The sequence below is a fragment of the Rosa rugosa genome, chromosome 1, assembly GCF_958449725.1.
Source record: "Rosa rugosa chromosome 1, drRosRugo1.1, whole genome shotgun sequence".
Lineage (NCBI taxonomy): Eukaryota > Viridiplantae > Streptophyta > Magnoliopsida > Rosales > Rosaceae > Rosa > Rosa rugosa.
Genome location: NC_084820.1, coordinates 63,178,731 through 63,197,060, shown reverse-complemented (window position 1 = coordinate 63,197,060; position 18,330 = coordinate 63,178,731). Strand labels below are relative to the sequence as shown.

Below are 18,330 nucleotides of genomic sequence, written 5' to 3'. Positions count from 1 at the left end.
GCTTCCGTTTTTGATGTTGTGTAATTGCGTTTTGGTGCGGCAGGGAGGCTTTTGACCCGTTGGATGCCGGTCAGAGAAAGGAGATCAGAGCCGTCGGATGTGAGGACGTTAGGAGCATTTTCTAGAGGTGTAATTGGGCTGACGGACCAGGTTGGAGCAAATACTAACAGCTCATCAGATCGGGCCATTAGTTATTTCGATTTGCTTTCAATTTTTCACATCATATTATGCGACCTAAACGACCGTTTAAATGAGTCATGTTCAAGTAGTTAATTTAACTTCTAAGTGAACTGATTTGAATATAAAATTCAAAGACGGAGAACAATAAGGCAGTTGGAATGTGTTTATTTGCCTCGTTATTCTTCATTTTTGGATTTTGATTAAATGGTAGTTGAGCACAAGGATTCAAATTTCAGTTTCGGTTTCGGTTTCGGTACTTCAAATTTAAAGAAATTTCGGAGAAAATTTCGATTTCGGTGAAAATTTCGGTTAAAAATAAATTAATCACATTAATTGCATTTATAAAATTATATTTTTAAATGAAACTTTTACATAGACTAAACTAACCTATAATAAACATATTCACAATGTAATATCTCTAAAATTATACATTTATAATATAATTGTGATATTTAATATGGACGAGTAATTAACTAATATTGTAGTAGGTGGCTAAACTAGTTTTTTTATCTATGTGTAATTATAAATGTATTGTATATTGATAATGTGAATGTGATTTACTTTTTATTTTTATTTTTTATGGCTGGAACCCAGTGAGATGTTTGGCCATCACCCCTTTTTCACTAATAATTAGAAAATTACAATGGGGCGGACTCCGGGAGGGGAGACGTAATACCAAAACCCCATGAATGAAAATGAACAGGTATAACAAGTACATGAATTTTGTATCATATAATGCTGCTCCCAAGTACATGAATTTTGAAAATGATTTTGGTATTTTTTTTTTTTTGAATTAAAATAAGGGATAAGGCGATATTAGCTCCTCGGAAGTAGGCGATTTAGGGAGCAAGTCCCACCCTCAAACCCGAAGGAGAAGGGTCTACCACACTCTGGGAGCCCACCGCCCGTCCCCTTATTGTTATTTATTAATAATAAAGAAAAATACAAACAAGAGAAGGGAGTACAAAAGCCAAATCCCAAAAGTACAGACCAGAGAAAGAAATAAAAGATGGAAAAGAAATAAATTTTCCATCTGTGGACAGAGAAAAAGAAAGATGATTTTGGTACTTCATCACATGGGTATTGTATATGTATTGATCTCTTCCCACATGCAATCTATATATCGGATACTGTGGAATTACCCACTATGGTATTTCAATGTATGAAACATACAACATTTGAGATGAAACAAAAAGGGAATCATGTTGTGGTTGGAGCATTCAACATTGTAGCATATAAAAGCAAAAATGCTTTTTGTTATATTCAACTTAATTGCAACAACAACAAAAAATCAAAATTTCATATTTTTTCTATGAAAGTATGAAGTAAAAAAATTTATTGTCGGTGACATACAAATTTCACAGCCGGAAAAATTTCGGTCTAAATTTTTTAATATATTTTGTGTGTAGATATTTCATAAACTAAGAATTTCGTGGAAATGTACAGAAAATTTCGGGAAACTTCTGACTGAAATGATATAACATATGAGTTTCGTTTTGGTACTTAAAAATTACAGAAATTTCTGCAGTTTCCGAGAAATTTGAAACCCTTGTTAAGCACAATTGATTGTTTGAACAAGATCGTCATTCAAACACTATTCTCACCTTCCACTTTCTTTTCTTTTTTTCCTCTTTTTATTTTTTTTACGAGAATGCATAATCTGTTTGTGACTAGAAAATTCTTGGCCATCTAACATCAAATTTCCAATCACATTAAGAAAAAGATAGTTAATATAGATTCATTTAATTTGTAGCCTGAATATTAAATTCAAGAGTGACGATTCATGTACTGTTGAAGTCATGTGCTAAGAAAAAACTATCATAAAAGTAAGTAATTAAGGTCTTAAACAAAGTAACAAAACTTACATGTTACACCATACATGCATATAGCCCTAGGAGAAATCCCTAAAATACTAGGACAAAGTGTGAATCACAAGCCGGTGTCACATAGTCAAACCTCAAAGGCCATAAAACAATGCTCATCTCAATTCCAGACTTAGTTAATTTCTTGGTTGTTGTCTCCCCTATATTATATATGCATGAAATGAAATCCTCCAATGTTTCATAAGAAATCCATCAATAAACTACGAAAAGTACGACTCTCAATTCCATGTGAAAGATGCATGATCTGTTTTTGACGCGTATACGATCCTCTTCCTCTTCCTCAAGTGTTTCAAGCAGTTCAACAACCCCGAGATAACGGTGCAGAGACATTGTCGTTCAAATTGGAGCCCATAAAAAGGGTCACACGGTACAATGAACCCACCACCCAGCCAGCCAGCCTCCTCCAGGAAGAGCATCTCTCCGTTACAATTCACATGCAGTGAACCCCACTCCCCACCAATCCACCATGCTTTGCCATTACTCTCAGACCCAACTATATTAATTAATCTTGTTCTTGACCTTGACTTGAGTGACTTGTATTGGAAATTTTACAAAGTGCATGCTGATTTTTTTCAACTTGATTTTGCGTAGGAATCGATCCTACGCGTCCCTTGGTCCCTACATAAGTTGATTTTGTGTACACCTCGTGAAGCTTGTATATATCTAACGTACATCGTAAATTAGTTCATATCTTTTATATAATAGAGGCAAAATGCTAGATAAAATATTTAGAAAAATTTGAGATGAGCAAAATTATTCTATCTATTTTTTAAGCTTTTAAAGAAAAATTTATAAATCCGTCATTATCTAAACTACTCGATAAAATGTCTCAAAAATGCTTTTCAAACACGGTTACAAATCAGAACTCAATCTAACCCTAGAAAGAAAAAAAAAATCATGAGCCCGCAACTATCTTACGTCAGAACTCTAACCCCACAGATACGAGATCAACACCACTATGATTTAAACCCTCACAACGGACACTTCCATTCACAAGTCTTCATACAATAATAGCTATAAGCAAACATTCACCAGCTGGTTATTCATCATCATCATACAAATTGCTGGTGGTTCTGATGACTCTTGAAACTTTAATTCGTTAGACGAACATGGATGGTTCCTAGATTAGTATAAGCTAACCTAGATCAAACTTGTTTGAAGCCAAATTGGGGAAGAGAACTAGGCGTAGAATCAAACACATCTGGGTGAAATTGGAATATATCTGACGTGCACGTATTGGATACACCGTACACTATTTCGGTTTGTATCGATCATGATCAGATCATCTCATGCATCGTCACCAGAATGTCTACATGTATCAGAATTAGCTAGATATGATAAGATTAGGAATATAGTAGGAAAGGATCTGAGCTGGAGTTAAACTACCACATTTGTTTCCATACTTAATCCCGATCGATACCAACAAATGCGTACCGTCATGTACAGTAAGGGCTAGCTAGCTAGCAGGACCGTTTTGCTTAATTAATAGTGATTAGAGGGACTTAATTATACTACTCACTGAAGCATTATTTCAGGTTTAAGCTAAACACACGCCTATCATCTATATAATATACATGTGAATCAGACTGGTTAGGAATCTTAATCTAACAGAAACTTCATATTGGCAAAGCAAGCACTATAATAATGGCCCCGAAACTCTGCTTCTGGGTTGACCTAGAGTTTTGAAAAGTATATAGCTGCAGTAACTTAAAGTCGAATAAAACAAAGACATACTACTCGTACTCGGTTTGGCTCTGCTATTTTGTATGAGGAAGCTTAATTAAATATAGGAAAGGTAGCTCGTAATGGTCTGAAGCAATATTAATTAGTTAAATGTTAATCTCCACTTTGTCTTTTGAAATACCCGGCGCAACAAACGCAGCTGCATGTGCTGCTTTTACTCCACCTTGTTTGGCCGCCTCTCTCTATATATCTTTATAAATTGTTATGCTTCACTTTGCAACCTCTCCTACTATCTCTCTCTCTGTTTTTCACGTTCTCTGATTTTCTCTCTTTGATTTCTCTGTTGTTTCATTCCATTACTGTTCTTCTTTCTTTCATCTGATCTGAGAAATGGGGAATTGCATGATGAGAAGTAATAGCAAGGTTTCGGCACAAGATCATGACAAGCATGAGCCAGCTGAAAAGAAAGTAGAAGCAATACAGCCCACAGGGACACCAATGTCGTGGAAGAAGGAGAAGAAGACGGTGAGATTTAATTTACCAGAAGATGAAGATGATGGTGGTAGAGGAATAAAGAATGGTACGCATGATGAGTCTAAAAGTGGAGCTGTGAGGATTAGACTGGTGGTGACTCAAGAAGAGTTGAAACAACTACTGAATTACAAGAACGATTCAATTTCAAACCGCTCTTCTGTGGAGCAATTGTTAAGTTTATTGAAGTCCAGATCAGGAAGGAGGGTTTCCGCAGATCAAATTGGAAAACATACAACTACTGACGAAAGTTGGAGACCAGTTTTAGAGAGTATTTCAGAAGATCAATGTTGATGATTTTATCTCTCTCTCTCCCTATTAATTGTAAAAATTAGTGTTGATTATATTTGGTGTGGCTACAGTTAATTAGTTTGACGATATCAAACTTGTTTTACTTTTACCTTTCGAGTTAGAATTAATCTCAAAATGCAAATTTGTTCACTTGATTCATTGTTTCGCCCCACGTCTAAAATAAATGTCGATAGAAAATCTGAGATCGACTTGGTATATATGTAGCAATCATATATAACTGGTGCAAATTATTATCAGCAGGTTTTCCGGTCGTTTAACTATGCATATTGTGAACATGAGCTTCTAACTCATCCATCTCGCATGCTAGCAATACGATGGAGGTGTAACCAGAATTGATAAGAACTATGAATTCAATCTTCAACCTTCAAAGCACTTCATTGGAAACAATATTTATTCCAAAAAAAAAAAAAAACTGTCTAATTGCACAGCTATCTAACATATTATTTGATTCTCTAACAGATTAAAAAGATATTGGAGTAAACTAAAATGTTGTAATTTTGTAATTTTGTTATGATTGATGCAAAGGCATTTCTTACTGTTTTGATTACAAGTTGATTAAAATAAATTTATAAATGCCTGAATAGAAATTTTGAAAAGATAAACTCGTGAGGAAAATCTTAACAATCACTTAGTCGTAAGATACATTCAATTTAATCCTAAAACACCAAATGCAATGTTGTTTAGTTGGTGACTTACTTTGAAGAGCAGATTGTTTGAAATTTTCATTTTATACCTTCACTTAATAAATTAAAACATCTTAAATTTCTAAATTTGTCATCAAGGATGCAAGGTATGTGTCGAATTTAATTTCTTTTATGTCCTCAAGCATCAGAAATAATAGCAAGAAATTGAACTTCATGCATTATCTGAAACCAATTGCCATTAATCAGACCACCTTTATTCAATTTGTCCCAAAAAAAAAAAAAACTTTTATTCTTCAAAAACCGTCTAGTTTTTAACCATAGTGAAATGGTAGTTGAAATTCTGCTGAAGTTTCCCAAATTTTAACCCAACTTCGAATTCATTGAGAAGCAAAAGCAAACGAAGAAGCTAAGAAAGATACGGGACTTGTTACACCAATGTTTTGAAAAGGAACTGTGGTACCAAAGTCTTACACCAATTTTCTGAAAAGAAATTGTAGTACTGGAGCTGTGAGGATTAGACTGGTGGTGACTCGAGAAGAGTTGAAACGACTACTGAATTACATGCAAGAACGATTCAATTTCAACCGCTCTTCTGTGGAGCAATTGTTAAGTTCATTGAAGTCCAGATCAGGAAAGAGGGTTTCCGCAGATCAATATGGAAAACATACAACTACTGACGAAAGTTGGAGACCAGTTTTAGAGAGTACGTATTTCAGAAGACCAATGTTGATGATTTTATCTCTCTCTCCCTACTAATTGTACAAATTAGTGTTGATTATATTTAGTGTGGCTACAGTTAATAATTAGTATGACAATATCATATTTGTTTTTACTTTTACCTTTTGAGTTAGAATTAACCTCAAAATGCAAATTTGTTCACTTGATTCATTGTTTCGCCCCACGTCTACTACAGTTAATAATTAGTATGACAATATCATATTTGTTTTTACTTTTACCTTTTGAGTTAGAATTAACCTCAAAATGCAAATTTGTTCACTTGATTCATTGTTTCGCCCCACGTCTAAAATAAATGTCGATAGAAAATACTTGGTATGTAGCAATCATATATAACTGGTGCAAATTATTATCAGCAGGTTTTCCAGTCGTTTAACTATGCTTATTGTGAACATGAGTATGCTTATTGTGAACATGAGCTTCTAAACTCATCCATCTCGCATGCTAGCAATACGATGGAGGTGTAACCAGAATTGATAAGAACTATGAATTCAATCTTCAACCTTCAAAGCACTTCATTGGAAACAATATTTATTCCCCAAAAAAAAAAAAAAAAAAAACTGTCTAATTGCACAGATATCCTAACATATTATTTGATTCTCTAACAGATTCCTTTTTAAGATATTGGAGTAATCTAAAATGTTGAATTTTGTTTTTTTTGTTTTTTTTTTAATTAATAATAATTTCATTCATAGAAAACACATGTCAAAAAGGTCATTACATACTCACCCACTGTCACATAATAATGGACAGAACAATAATTCGTGGGGGAGTCATAGTGGTACATAGGATAGACCAACTATTCAAATTTATCGCACTTATTTAAAGTAAGCCTATAGACTATATAAGGTAACACTATGACATAGTAAAATAGGCCAAGAAAAAAAAAAACTTAGATATAAACCAGCCCCAAAAGGCTAGCCCACTTTCTTTGAGGTCCAAGATGAGGCCCTGAGGCCTTGACCCAACCCAGAGAAAGCAAGTCAGCATAATGGGCGAGCTTGACTGCAGCTGTGACGTTGTGTCACCGGCGCCGCTGAGACCACGTCGAGAGGCACTGCGCCATCCTTTGGAGTACCGACTAGCTGCACCATCTTCGAGGAGCCGACCTCCAGTGCGACCGCCCATACCCCAACACCACTTGCCAGAACTAATCAAGATCAGATTGACGAGGAGTGCCTCGGTTTGGAGTTGATCGATCGTGTTCCATTCATCGCCAGAGAAAGCTAAGGTCTCCAGATCAGGTAAAGCAATTTGCAGAGGACAACCAGGATCCTCTGTGTTTCCTTGGTGTTGAGTCAGAACCCGTCAACCCGCACTACCGCCCTTATTGAACTGTGTGATAGCCAGAGCCATGGCTGGCATAGAAATCGGTTATTAATGGCCGGAAATAGATCGTCCAACCTCAGGGGGCTAGGGTTGAGGAAGAGCAGTGCTGCTCTCATAGTATGGTTTTTTTTTTTTTTTACTTTTGTTGAATTTTGTTATTATTGATGCAAGAGAAATTTTAAATACACACCCCTAATCACTTAATACACATCTCTATTATTTTATATTTCAAATTAAATTTTGTAGGTAGGTTAAATGACAAAAACAGACATCTATGCATTCTAGAAGAAGAAAAAATAGTCATATTTTCCTTATATTATTCTATTTAAATATTTATGTATAAAAAGTTAGATAAACACAAAAAATTTCTATACATTGCCCCCAATTTAATACAAGAATAAAGTTAGAAACTATCTAATTTAATTTTTTCTTAAATAAATTGTAATTAAATGAGGTTAGAAACCATAATATTTAGAATTTCAAAATCAATGGCATTAAATATTTTTAAAACATATCACTTTACTCCCATTTTTTAGTTAATTTCCTTTTTTGTTCTAAGAGTTATGATTAATCAATTTATTTTCTAATATAAAACATCACATGTGAAAAAACTTTGTAACTGTTAATTTGTTTAATCCCTCTAATGACAATTTTTTAGTTCCACTACTGTGGAGAAGTGAGAAACTACTGATATAGTTTTGGTTGAATGTTCAACTCATAATTTTATACTTGATTAACATGGTGTTTGGTGGATGTGAGCTCAAATAACACAAAACCTATTTATATGCATCTATTTAAAGGGAACAATAATAAATCTTTATGGATTTCTCAATAACAAACACAAGTAATCAATATTATCATTTACGATATTTTAGATACTTTGCGCTGTGTATTTAGTAAAATATTAGAATGAGAAATTAAATAGGTGGTGTATTAAGTAATTAGGGGTGTATATTTAAAACTTCTCTTGATGCAAAAGCATTGCTTACTGTTTTAATTACAAGTTGATTAAAATGAATTTATAAATACGTGAATAGAAATTAGAAGTAAAATCGTGAGGAAAATCTTACACTTAGTCATAAGATACATTCACTATAATCTTAAAACAACAAATGCAATGTTGTTTAGTTGGTGACTTGCATTTGTTTAGTTGGTGACTTAGTTTAAAGAGCAGATGGTTTGAAATTTTCATTTTATACCTTCACTTAGAGTAAATCAAAACATCATAAATTTGCATTTTTGTCATCAAGGATGCAAGATATGTGTCGAATCTGATTTCTTTATGTCCTGAAGCATCATAATTGATAGCAAGAAATTGAATTTCATGCATTATGTGAAACCAATTGCCATTAACCAGACCACCTTCATTCAATTAGTCCAAAAAAAAAAAGACTTTCAACACAATTTCATTGAGAAGCAAGACCAACCGAAGAACCTAAGAAACGGGACTTGTTACACCAATGTTCTGAAAAGAAACTGTAGTACCAAAATCTTAGTGATGAATCAAAGTAGTTCAAATATTGCAAGAAAGATCCAAAAATAAAAGTAGTGTGAAATAATTTTTTTCCTCTTTTTTAGTTAGTGGAAAGGAGTCATTAAGCCATGTTCATGTTGTGTTTTCCCATATATTATTGGGATTTATGCTGCTGGCTTGCTGGTATAATGTATGACACTTCAAAGAAATTCTTCTTATTCAAACAATATACAAGTGCAAGAATATCATGAATATGCAAGAATATCATGAATACATTGTTTTTGGGTATGAAGAAATACTAGCTCATCACAGTAGAGTAAAAAAGCGGCGTTAAGAACCGAAATCATCAATGGCCCATCAATAAAAGAACGGAACAATGCTTGGAATCAGCTTGCCATGAACAAAAATCACATTGATGAGGTTACTGTTGAGGCATAACACTGCCTATATCACATGGTGACCTTGAAACCCCAAGGTATATATATTTTAACTGCTTTAGAACAAGCAACGATCGGAAGAGGGAAAAATATTACTCAAAACTATTGTTTTACCCTGTTAACAGACCAACCAACATGCCTAAACACCCCGGGCAGTGCTTGAATAAATTTCCAAAAAAAATACCTCTGTCCCTTGAAAGGGATCTTTTCCGATTATTCAAAACTTTATTTTGCTTCCTCACATTTTACAAATGAATACGCTTGCATGATGTGGAGCACGTCTCTGAAACAGCGATTCAATTACTGCTTGCTCAGGTTCCTTATCACATATGGAAGAATACCTCCATGGTTGAAGTAAGCCAATTCCACCTGCAGAAGCAAACACAAAAAAATATGAAACCACCATGAAAGAACTTTAAGAAACCGTTCACATAACACACCATTTGAGCGACGAACAGAACACTGGGAGGAGAAGATGGTTTTGCAAGCAAAAGAAGGAAAAATTACCTCAGTGTCGAAGCGCACAGTGCATACAAAAGACTTTCCACTGTCCGTGGTGACAGTCACATCTTGGCCAGGCTTTATCTCACTAATATTGCTAGGGAGGTCAATGGTATAACGTTCATGACCAGTCAATCCTAGTGTATCTGCATCCTCACCAGCTTTGAAACAAAGTGGAATAATACCCATACCCACCAAATTACTGCGATGGATTCTCTCAAAACTTTTAGCAATCACTGCTTTAACACCCTGTTGCACGCCCGAAGTTATACTCAGTCAGACAAGTGACCACAGCAATAAAGAAATCCCTGAAATCATTTGAAACACTGCCATAAAACAACTTACCAACAACATTGGGCCCTTGGCAGCCCAATCCCTGGAGCTTCCACTTCCATACTCAGCACCAGCCAAAACAATGGTGTCCTGCCCAGCAGACTTGTATTTCTGGAATACAATTACATTTATTGCAAAGATTTAGTAAACAGTTTATTTTGACTAACCATTCTCGTAGAATATATCATTGAATCTCTTGATTCTTTTACAATAAAGTTAAATTTTAAAGGAAATGCATGATTGGCGCCTACTCTAGTTCCCAATAATGATGTGAGTACCTTCATCAAATTTTACCCAAAAAAAAAATCTACACTGCAGAAACATGAAAAAATGCCATTCACAACAAGAAAGATTTTGCAGGACTAAAGACAGTAAATTCACTAGTGAGTAGCAAATATTTGAAAGCATGGTAACAAATTATGTGCTTGAAAAAAAAAAGGAAAAGGAAAATAAGACATTTAATTAAAGAGAGTTCAAACGTAAAACAAAACTAGAAAGATTTGGGCAAATATTTGGTTGAAGGAACTCACCGTGGCTGCATCGAACACAGAGAGTTTCTCTCCGGAAGGAATGTGAACTGTTTTAGGACCCACTTCTCCATTCAATAGCTTGTTGACAAGGCGAATATTGGCAAAAGTTCCTCTTGCCATCACTTCATCATTGCCACGACGACTTCCATAGGAATTGAAGTCCTTGCGATCCACTCCACGTTCAAGAAGGTACTTTGCAGCAGGACTGTCCTTGTGGATGCTTCCAGCTGGGGAGATGTGATCTGTTGTAATACTGTCACCAAAGTTTAACAGGCAGTAGGCGTCCTTCACACCATGAGCACCAGGAGGATCCATGGTCATGCCCTTGAAGTATGGGGGCTCATGAATATAGGTTGAGTTAGGGTCCCAAGAGTAAAGTTTGGTTTCTGTAACCGACAGCTGATTCCACATGGGGTTGCCTTTAGTAATAGACTCATAAGTGCTTCTGAACATTTCTGGCAACACACTGGATTGCACAACCTACAAAATAAGCGATCATAAGTTCACTTCATAACCTATAACATTTTCACCAATAAACAACCAGAGTGAATCTGACTATTATACCTGTGCAATCTCTTCTGAAGATGGCCAGATATCCCTGAAATAGACGCTCTTACCATCCTTGCCTGTTCCAATTGGCTCCTTATCGAAATCAATGTCAACCTGGAACATGATTGATGGTGAATCATGTGAGTTAATGGTTCATTTAATGAAATAGATTACTGTGTGCAGACTGGCAAATTATGATTCTCTCATGCTATGTAGTTCTTCCATGGGGAGAACAGGCAGCAAAACTTGATGAAAAGTGATTCAATACCAAACAATATCATTCAATAAGAAATAATACCGATTGCCAACATTCATAACAGCGATATAAGAGCTACACAAGGAGAACATTCAGGGATTATAAAATGTGATATCCCAGGAATTTCTACAATTTTAAACAACAACAATTCATTTGTCAAAAAATTGGTATTTGGGGGCACCAAATGAAGATAGAGCTCACACATCACTAGAAATGAATGTAAATCATTCTATTCCACTCTACTGACTCAATAACAATCTCTTGGCATAAATTGATAAAAACTCTTATCACTTCTTCAGAGATAGAATTTCTCTCAAATATACAGTTAAAAAGCAACCTCTATTTATGGGTATAACTAAGGTAGTTGACTATTGTCTATAGGAAGTCACCAATATGAAGAACAAAATAAGTAAATTGCACTTGAAGAAGGTAAAAAGGGAGTACCGTGCCAGCCAGGGCATAAGCAACCACTAAAGGAGGTGAGGCAAGGTAATTAGCCCTTGTCAATGGATGTACACGGCCCTCAAAGTTCCTGTTTCCAGAAAGCACAGCAGCTGCTACTATGTCTGCAACAGAAGCAAAGAAATTTAGAGGCAGGAGCAACAGATAAAGTAGCTAAGAGTTAAATATGATATCAGTTCGTTAAAATCAATGTTACCATTGTCGGTTATGACAGAAGCAACACTTTCATCTAAATCCCCTGAATTTCCAATGCATGTCGTGCATCCATATCCAACAATATTGAAACCCTGTTCATTTAGATACTTTTGCAACCCACTGCATCAAATGAATTAAAATTCAATTGACCATACATATTGATAATATAAGTAGCAAAATTCTCTGCACAGAAAACTACCTCTGGAGCAGATATTTTGTAACAACTCCAGAACCCGGGGCAAGACTTGTTTTTACCCATGGCTTGACCTGAGTCATTGGTGAAACAATAAACCATTACAAAGAGAAGCTTGTACATTCCATTTGAAACTATATATATATATATATATATATAGAGAGAGAGAGAGAGAGAGAGAGATGGAGATGGAATATGCTAGATGATAACTGCATGGATGACTTACCCGTAGACCAAGTTCGCAGGCCTTTTTTGCAACAAGAGCAGCCCCAAGCATGACACTTGGGTTTGATGTATTGGTGCAGCTTGTGATTGCAGCAATGACAACACTACCATGCTTAAGTTCCGCTGGCTGCCCATGGAATGAAAACTTCACCTCTTTGTCTTGTACCTCTTTTGGTATAGCAAATCCCTGCATCATAAGAATGTATTTTAGAAATGATGGTAGACAAATGATTGAATGATAATAGTGTTTCAACTACATAGTTATCCAGTTTCTGGGTGCACTGAATATCTAAAATCCTATAACCATGATTTGACATGCCATATCACTACGAACTCGACATACAGACAGTATTTCCATAATCACTTCAATCCACACCTGACTCTCTAAAATTTCACTGCAAATTGACTAACAGCAACGATACTTGCTAAGGTTCAGATGTGAGGAAATTGGTGTTCAAAAAGCAGGATATGAGTGTCATAAGTGGCAGGAGATTAGTTTTAAATGCAAGAACAGAAATGATGAGGTACTTGCATATAATGTTTTCTTTTTCTATTTCTGAGCAAGTTGCAGCTATTAATGCAGCAGTTGACTATACTGGGTGACAACAGCAATGACAATAGCCAAGTTCAGGAAAATTATAATTGTACGAAGATCAAGAGTTAGATGGGATCCTTAAGGAGCCTAAGGTCAACAATGTCTATTATTCATGGGTCAGAACGTCCAAAAAAAAAGGATCAGGGAGCATTGGTTAACAACTCACCTTGAACCCAACCTTGTTATCAAGACAGGCATGCCAGTCAGCTTTCATATCTTTCAAGGTCACGCGATCATGAGGTCTGCCAGAAATACAAATTATATGTGAATAAAAAATAAAGTTTATGAAACCAGAGAAATTTACACCAAAGAAGAAGCACCTCTTTGGTCCTGAAATACAGGGCTCAACTTGTGAAAGGTCCAATTCCAGGTAAGATGAGTAAACTCTTTCTGATTCAGGCTGACATAACAGAACATTTTGTCAACATATGCATATCAGATTGAAAAAGTTAATTCAGTAATTTATTAACGAGTTAGAACAATTATGATCTTACCTCATTATAGTCAACAAACAATTTATTTGCCCGAAGATAACCTTCAATCATTGCCACCTATAATTCAATAAAGAGGTCACTTATCTGAAATAGAAAAGAAAACAATTGGGAAGCTAATTGCCATAACTCTTGTTATTTGGTAAAGTACTTACAGTTTCATCGCTTCTACCAGTCAATTTGAGATATTGTAAAGTAACATGATCTACTGGGAAGAACCCCATGGTTGCACCATATTCAGGAGACATATTGGCAATAGTAGCCCTGTCGGCTAACGACAGTTCACCCATACCACCCCCTACAAGCACATACAAAAATTACACGTCATACATGGCCATTTTAACAAGGAAAGCAATCACTGCTTGAAGTACACCTAGAGAGAATTAAATTACCATAAAACTCAACAAATTTTCCCACAACTCCATGCTTCCTCAGTATTTGTGTGACAGTCAAGACCAAGTCGGTAGCAGTAACACCATTGTTCAACTTTCCAGATAACTTGAACCCAACAACTCCAGGCAACACCATGCTCATGGGCTGTCAGTTTTAAGGCATAAAGAATTAGTAACAGTTCAGAAGAGTGTCAAGCATGCTGGCTTTAGCATGCAAGTACGCATCAAGAAAAAGCCTGACACAAGAAGCAACCCTTTTTTCAAATCAAATATGTGCTTGTATATTATTTAGGACTTGACATACCTGACCAAGCATAGTAGCTTCTGCTTCAATACCCCCAACTCCCCAGCCAGCTACTCCCAAACCATCAATCATGGTTGTATGGGAATCAGTTCCAACCACACTGTCGGGGTACAGCAAGCCATTATTGTTGAAAACAACCCGTCCAAGATATTCAAGATTGACCTGAAATTAAGACATGTCAACTAACTCCACCCCAGATACATAGTAGTATAAATAAGCAGCATTCAAGATGTCATATAGCTCAGTATATCTTATGTTATTATAGAAATGTAAAGTGATAAGTCCTGCCATCTGTCGATATACTGCTTTCAAACTACTTTACCTGATGAACAATGCCAGAACCAGGTGGAACAACAAGCATATTTTGGAAAGCAGTAGAACCCCATTTAAGAAAAGCAAATCTCTCCCGGTTTCTCTGGAATTCTAGCTCCATATTTGCCTGCACTGCATTTTCTGATCTTGCAACATCGACTTGAACGGAGTGATCAACAACAAGATCAACAGGAACCTGCATAAGAGTGGAACAAGTGCTAAGAAAATGCAACAGTCCATAAAAAGGGTACAATATACTAAATTTACATTTACAAGTTGATTGAGTTAATATTTGAGAACACTGATAACAAACCACAGACATGTAACTTCAGTACTATGAATTGTGAATGTACATAATAAGAACTCCACATACCAAGGGATTGATCTTGTTAGAATCACTGCCAAGATTGTTCATAGCATCACGCATTACAGCAAGGTCAACCACAGCTGGCACTCCTGTAAAGTCCTGGCAACAAAATTAGGGTATAAGATATTAATACCAATAACAGTTGGTAAGTTGTAATAACAAACTGTTGACCATGCAAAGAGTGATTCAACCCATGACGTAGAGTGAAGTACCTGCAAGAGTACACGAGCAGGCTTGAAAGGAATTTCAACTTGCTTTGGAGCAGTATTTTCCCAGTCAAGAATTTTCTCAACATCTTCCTTCTTTACTTGGAAGTTGTCACAATTACGAATAGCAGATTCAAGCAGGATTCTGATAGAGTACGGTAACTTATCTGTCACACAAACACAAAACGTTATCATCAATACAAAATTAACAAGGAACAGAAAAAGAGAATATAACAACAAGTACACAAAGAAAATTACCGATCCTCGGATCTTTCAGTGAAGTAAGGCTATAGAACTTCCCGTACTCGCCGCCTCCTGGCTTGGGAAGAGCTGTCAAATGCTCCTTGAATGGATGACTCTCAGGAGCTGAAACCACACAGACAAACCAGTCAGTATACAAACTATCACATCATTCAAAGCTAAAAATCACAACAAATAATCTCAAAAATTTCAGATCCTAAGGTACCAGAATCGAATCAATTTCACAACAGTAACTACGAAACGAATACATATACGAAAATTAGATCGAATTTACTAGAATTTTCATTTCATTTCATTTCCTCAGTTTCTCAGTCTACGCAACTAGTAACCACAGTCCGAGAGCCACAAAACCAATCCAAATTTTCCAAAACACAAACAGCATAATACAAATCGAATCAAAATCGAAACTCCGAGATAGTAGGAACAATCAGGTGGAGCGTATACCCATGGTAGCGATCCTGCGCTGGACGCGTTCGAGGACGGGAGCGATGGCTCTGATCTGAGAGCGAAGCGTGTAGGGAGCGCGCCAATGAACGCCGTGGCTCCACCGAGTGGCGGCCGAGGAGCTGAGAAGCCTCTGAGCGGTGAAGCTATGCGACGAAGGCTTGGGCGGCGCGGCCAAGAAGGTTCTGGACAAGGTGGAAGTGGAGGAGGAGAAGAACCGTGCCCTAGAAGCTCTGAGAAAAGCCGAGGCAGAGGAAGAGGCTGTGGCTATATACATGACGACGATCACGCATTCATAGACGAAATCAAGTTGCAGGGGATTTGGAGATAAGGATTTTGATGATTGAGGTATGGAGAGGAATGGAGAAGAAACAGAGTATGACCGTTTCTGAGAGTGTGGAGAGCGAAAGGGGGAAGAAGGCGTGTGGAGGGAGACCTAGGGCTGCGTGCCGCTTCCAGAAGTAGTCGACTGAGAGAGGAGCTGAGAGAGAGAGAGAGGGGAGGGAGGGTTTTGTGGGGTGGGTGATGCAGGGCCATTTTAATAGGGCTACTGTCCAATCAGGAATTTCCAGCTCGGTGACCATCGAATTTGATTTACTTTTTAATGCAGAACGGTCTATTTTAGGAAAACTTTGCATTTATTTCGCGAAATGAATTGTGTTTTTTTCTTGTGTTGATTGAAAATGTCAATCCATTCTTCTAGAGTTAAAAAGCCCAAATACTTTGACAACTAATTTGGACCAAGCTATTTGCGGTGCCGAATCAGAATAATCATTAAAAACTTAAAAATTTAAACATCTCCTCATGAAGTTCACGAACTAAAACTTTAAGGCCCCGTTTGGGATTGCTTCGCTTTTAAAAAAATCAGCTTTTGTTTAAAATTTTAGATTTTATTGTGTTCGGTAAATAAATAAAAAGCAGCTTTAATTGAAAGTTATAGGTCACTGACAGCAGATTTTAGAAGCAGCCTAGAGGTTGCTTTTAGAAGCTGTTGTGGATCAAAACACACTCTGCAGTTATTTTATGTACTGACAGCACTTTAAAAAATATTATTTACCAAACACAAAACTGTTTTAATTCACAGCTAATTATTCTCACAACACAGCAGCAGCAGTTTTTTTTAAAAGTCACAGCAATCCCAAACTAGCCCTAAGTACTAAGTATGAAATATAAAAATAATATTTAGTGATTTTGATTGTGAGAAATTATATTAAAATGCCATATGTAAAATTGGTGTCTTAAAAGTAAGAAAATGAGATTGTTCATGTGACTTGGCTTATTTCACAAATTAACGAGACAAACATATTAGAACAACACTTTTAGCCTAAGCAAGTTGAGTGTGTGTGTTTGGAGGCAAAAAAAAAAAAACAACTGTAAGCAAGTTAGCAACTCAATTCCATTGTTAGCGATATTGAGTAATTTTATAGTCTCTATTTATCAGCAAGCATATGGCATCGTTATGACTGTTTCTATCTCAATAAAATTATATAACTCCGTAAAGACAATCACACTTACTCTAATGTGTTTAATAAAATATTTTGACTAATTATTTAAAATAGACAAAGCAACATTAAATTAAGAAAAAAAGGTCTTATTCTACCCATTAACAAAATAATAGCTTATTATAATGTGTTTTGTGTGCATGTTACATATTCCATCTAGATGTTCCTTTTGTAAAATATTCAAGAAACTTATCATAAACTAGAGTCACAAAAGCAATGTTCCATGAACGTTGACAAGTGGTATCACGTTACGATTTTTCGTTAAGCTTTAATTGGTTAACCTAGGCCATATGACCCTTGTGGATAAAGCACTCAATACCTTGCCAAGTTGCTCTTTGCTTTTTGCCACTTAGGTAGGCACCGTTGGGTACACGTAGCATCTTGGCCCTTTCATATTTACCTTTCTTCCAAGGCCAAGATAGCGACGTAAGCTGGCACTAAGAATGCAAGAATTATTAGGCTCGGACCAAAGCAACGGTTGCAGTTTTCGCCATTTTGAAAATAAACTACAGGCCTAGTGGAACCTTTTAGGATTTTCTGTTTTTTAAAGAATAATTCATTGAAATTAGTAATAGAAATCGCTCAAAATGGCATCCTAGATAAAATAGAGGGGAAAGAACTATTGTCACTGCTATGAAACACCTATATAGATACTAACAAAAATTGAAGGTAAATTCTCAGCGTCTTTAATATAATTACTAGCAATAGAACTATTGTCACAACCTTGAGATTTGTAAATCAATATCCGAGCGTACAAGAAACCGGCAAACCAATCAAAACTACACTCAGCTCAGCAGAAAACACACACTGAGACTGTTTGTAGAATGTAGAAATGATAAATCTACCTTAAAGTAAAAGCAGCACACACAAAAAAATAATAGAAAACTTAGCGAACCATTTTGATATGGACACCCAAACTCGGCAATGCTTGATTGCCACCAGATCTGGCGTCAATTGCATCAAGGCAGGCTTTCCTTTGCCCATCTTAACCCAGCGAATCCAAC

At 36.1% G+C, this 18,330-nt stretch overlaps 2 protein-coding genes across 2 annotated transcripts; one reads left to right on the top strand and one right to left on the bottom strand.

Moving 5' to 3' along the window:
* The first annotated feature begins 4,136 nt into the window (after positions 1–4,136).
* On the top strand, positions 4,137–4,571 carry LOC133732639 (uncharacterized). Its single transcript, XM_062160228.1, has one exon. The coding sequence runs from the start codon at positions 4,137–4,139 to the stop codon at positions 4,569–4,571; it is 435 nt and encodes a 144-aa protein (XP_062016212.1).
* Positions 4,572–9,162: 4,591 nt separating this feature from the next.
* Positions 9,163–16,341, bottom strand: LOC133726031 (aconitate hydratase, cytoplasmic). Its single transcript, XM_062153478.1, has 20 exons — positions 15,825–16,341; positions 15,378–15,485; positions 15,126–15,286; positions 14,920–15,012; positions 14,557–14,742; positions 14,235–14,396; positions 13,931–14,075; positions 13,694–13,836; positions 13,542–13,598; positions 13,368–13,447; positions 13,214–13,289; positions 12,454–12,639; positions 12,234–12,301; positions 12,036–12,154; positions 11,822–11,943; positions 11,137–11,235; positions 10,573–11,052; positions 10,055–10,153; positions 9,716–9,958; positions 9,163–9,577 (listed from the first exon to the last, which is right to left on the bottom strand). The coding sequence occupies exons 1-20, from the start codon at positions 16,099–16,101 to the stop codon at positions 9,509–9,511; spliced, it is 2,973 nt and encodes a 990-aa protein (XP_062009462.1). The 5' UTR covers positions 16,102–16,341; the 3' UTR covers positions 9,163–9,508.
* Between the last annotated feature and the right edge of the window lie 1,989 nt (positions 16,342–18,330).

Coding starts and splice junctions, on each gene's coding strand:
- LOC133732639 (XM_062160228.1), top strand. CDS start 4,137: ATGGGGAATTGCATGATGAGAAGTAATAGCAAGGTTTCGGCACAAGAT.
- LOC133726031 (XM_062153478.1), bottom strand. CDS start 16,101: ATGTATATAGCCACAGCCTCTTCCTCTGCCTCGGCTTTTCTCAGAGCT. Junction 14,397..14,556: donor GTTCTGGCATTGTTCATCAG/GTAAAGTAGTTT, acceptor TCTTAATTTCAG/GTCAATCTTGAATATCTTGG. Junction 13,290..13,367: donor TGTATTTCAGGACCAAAGAG/GTGCTTCTTCTT, acceptor TATTTCTGGCAG/ACCTCATGATCGCGTGACCT.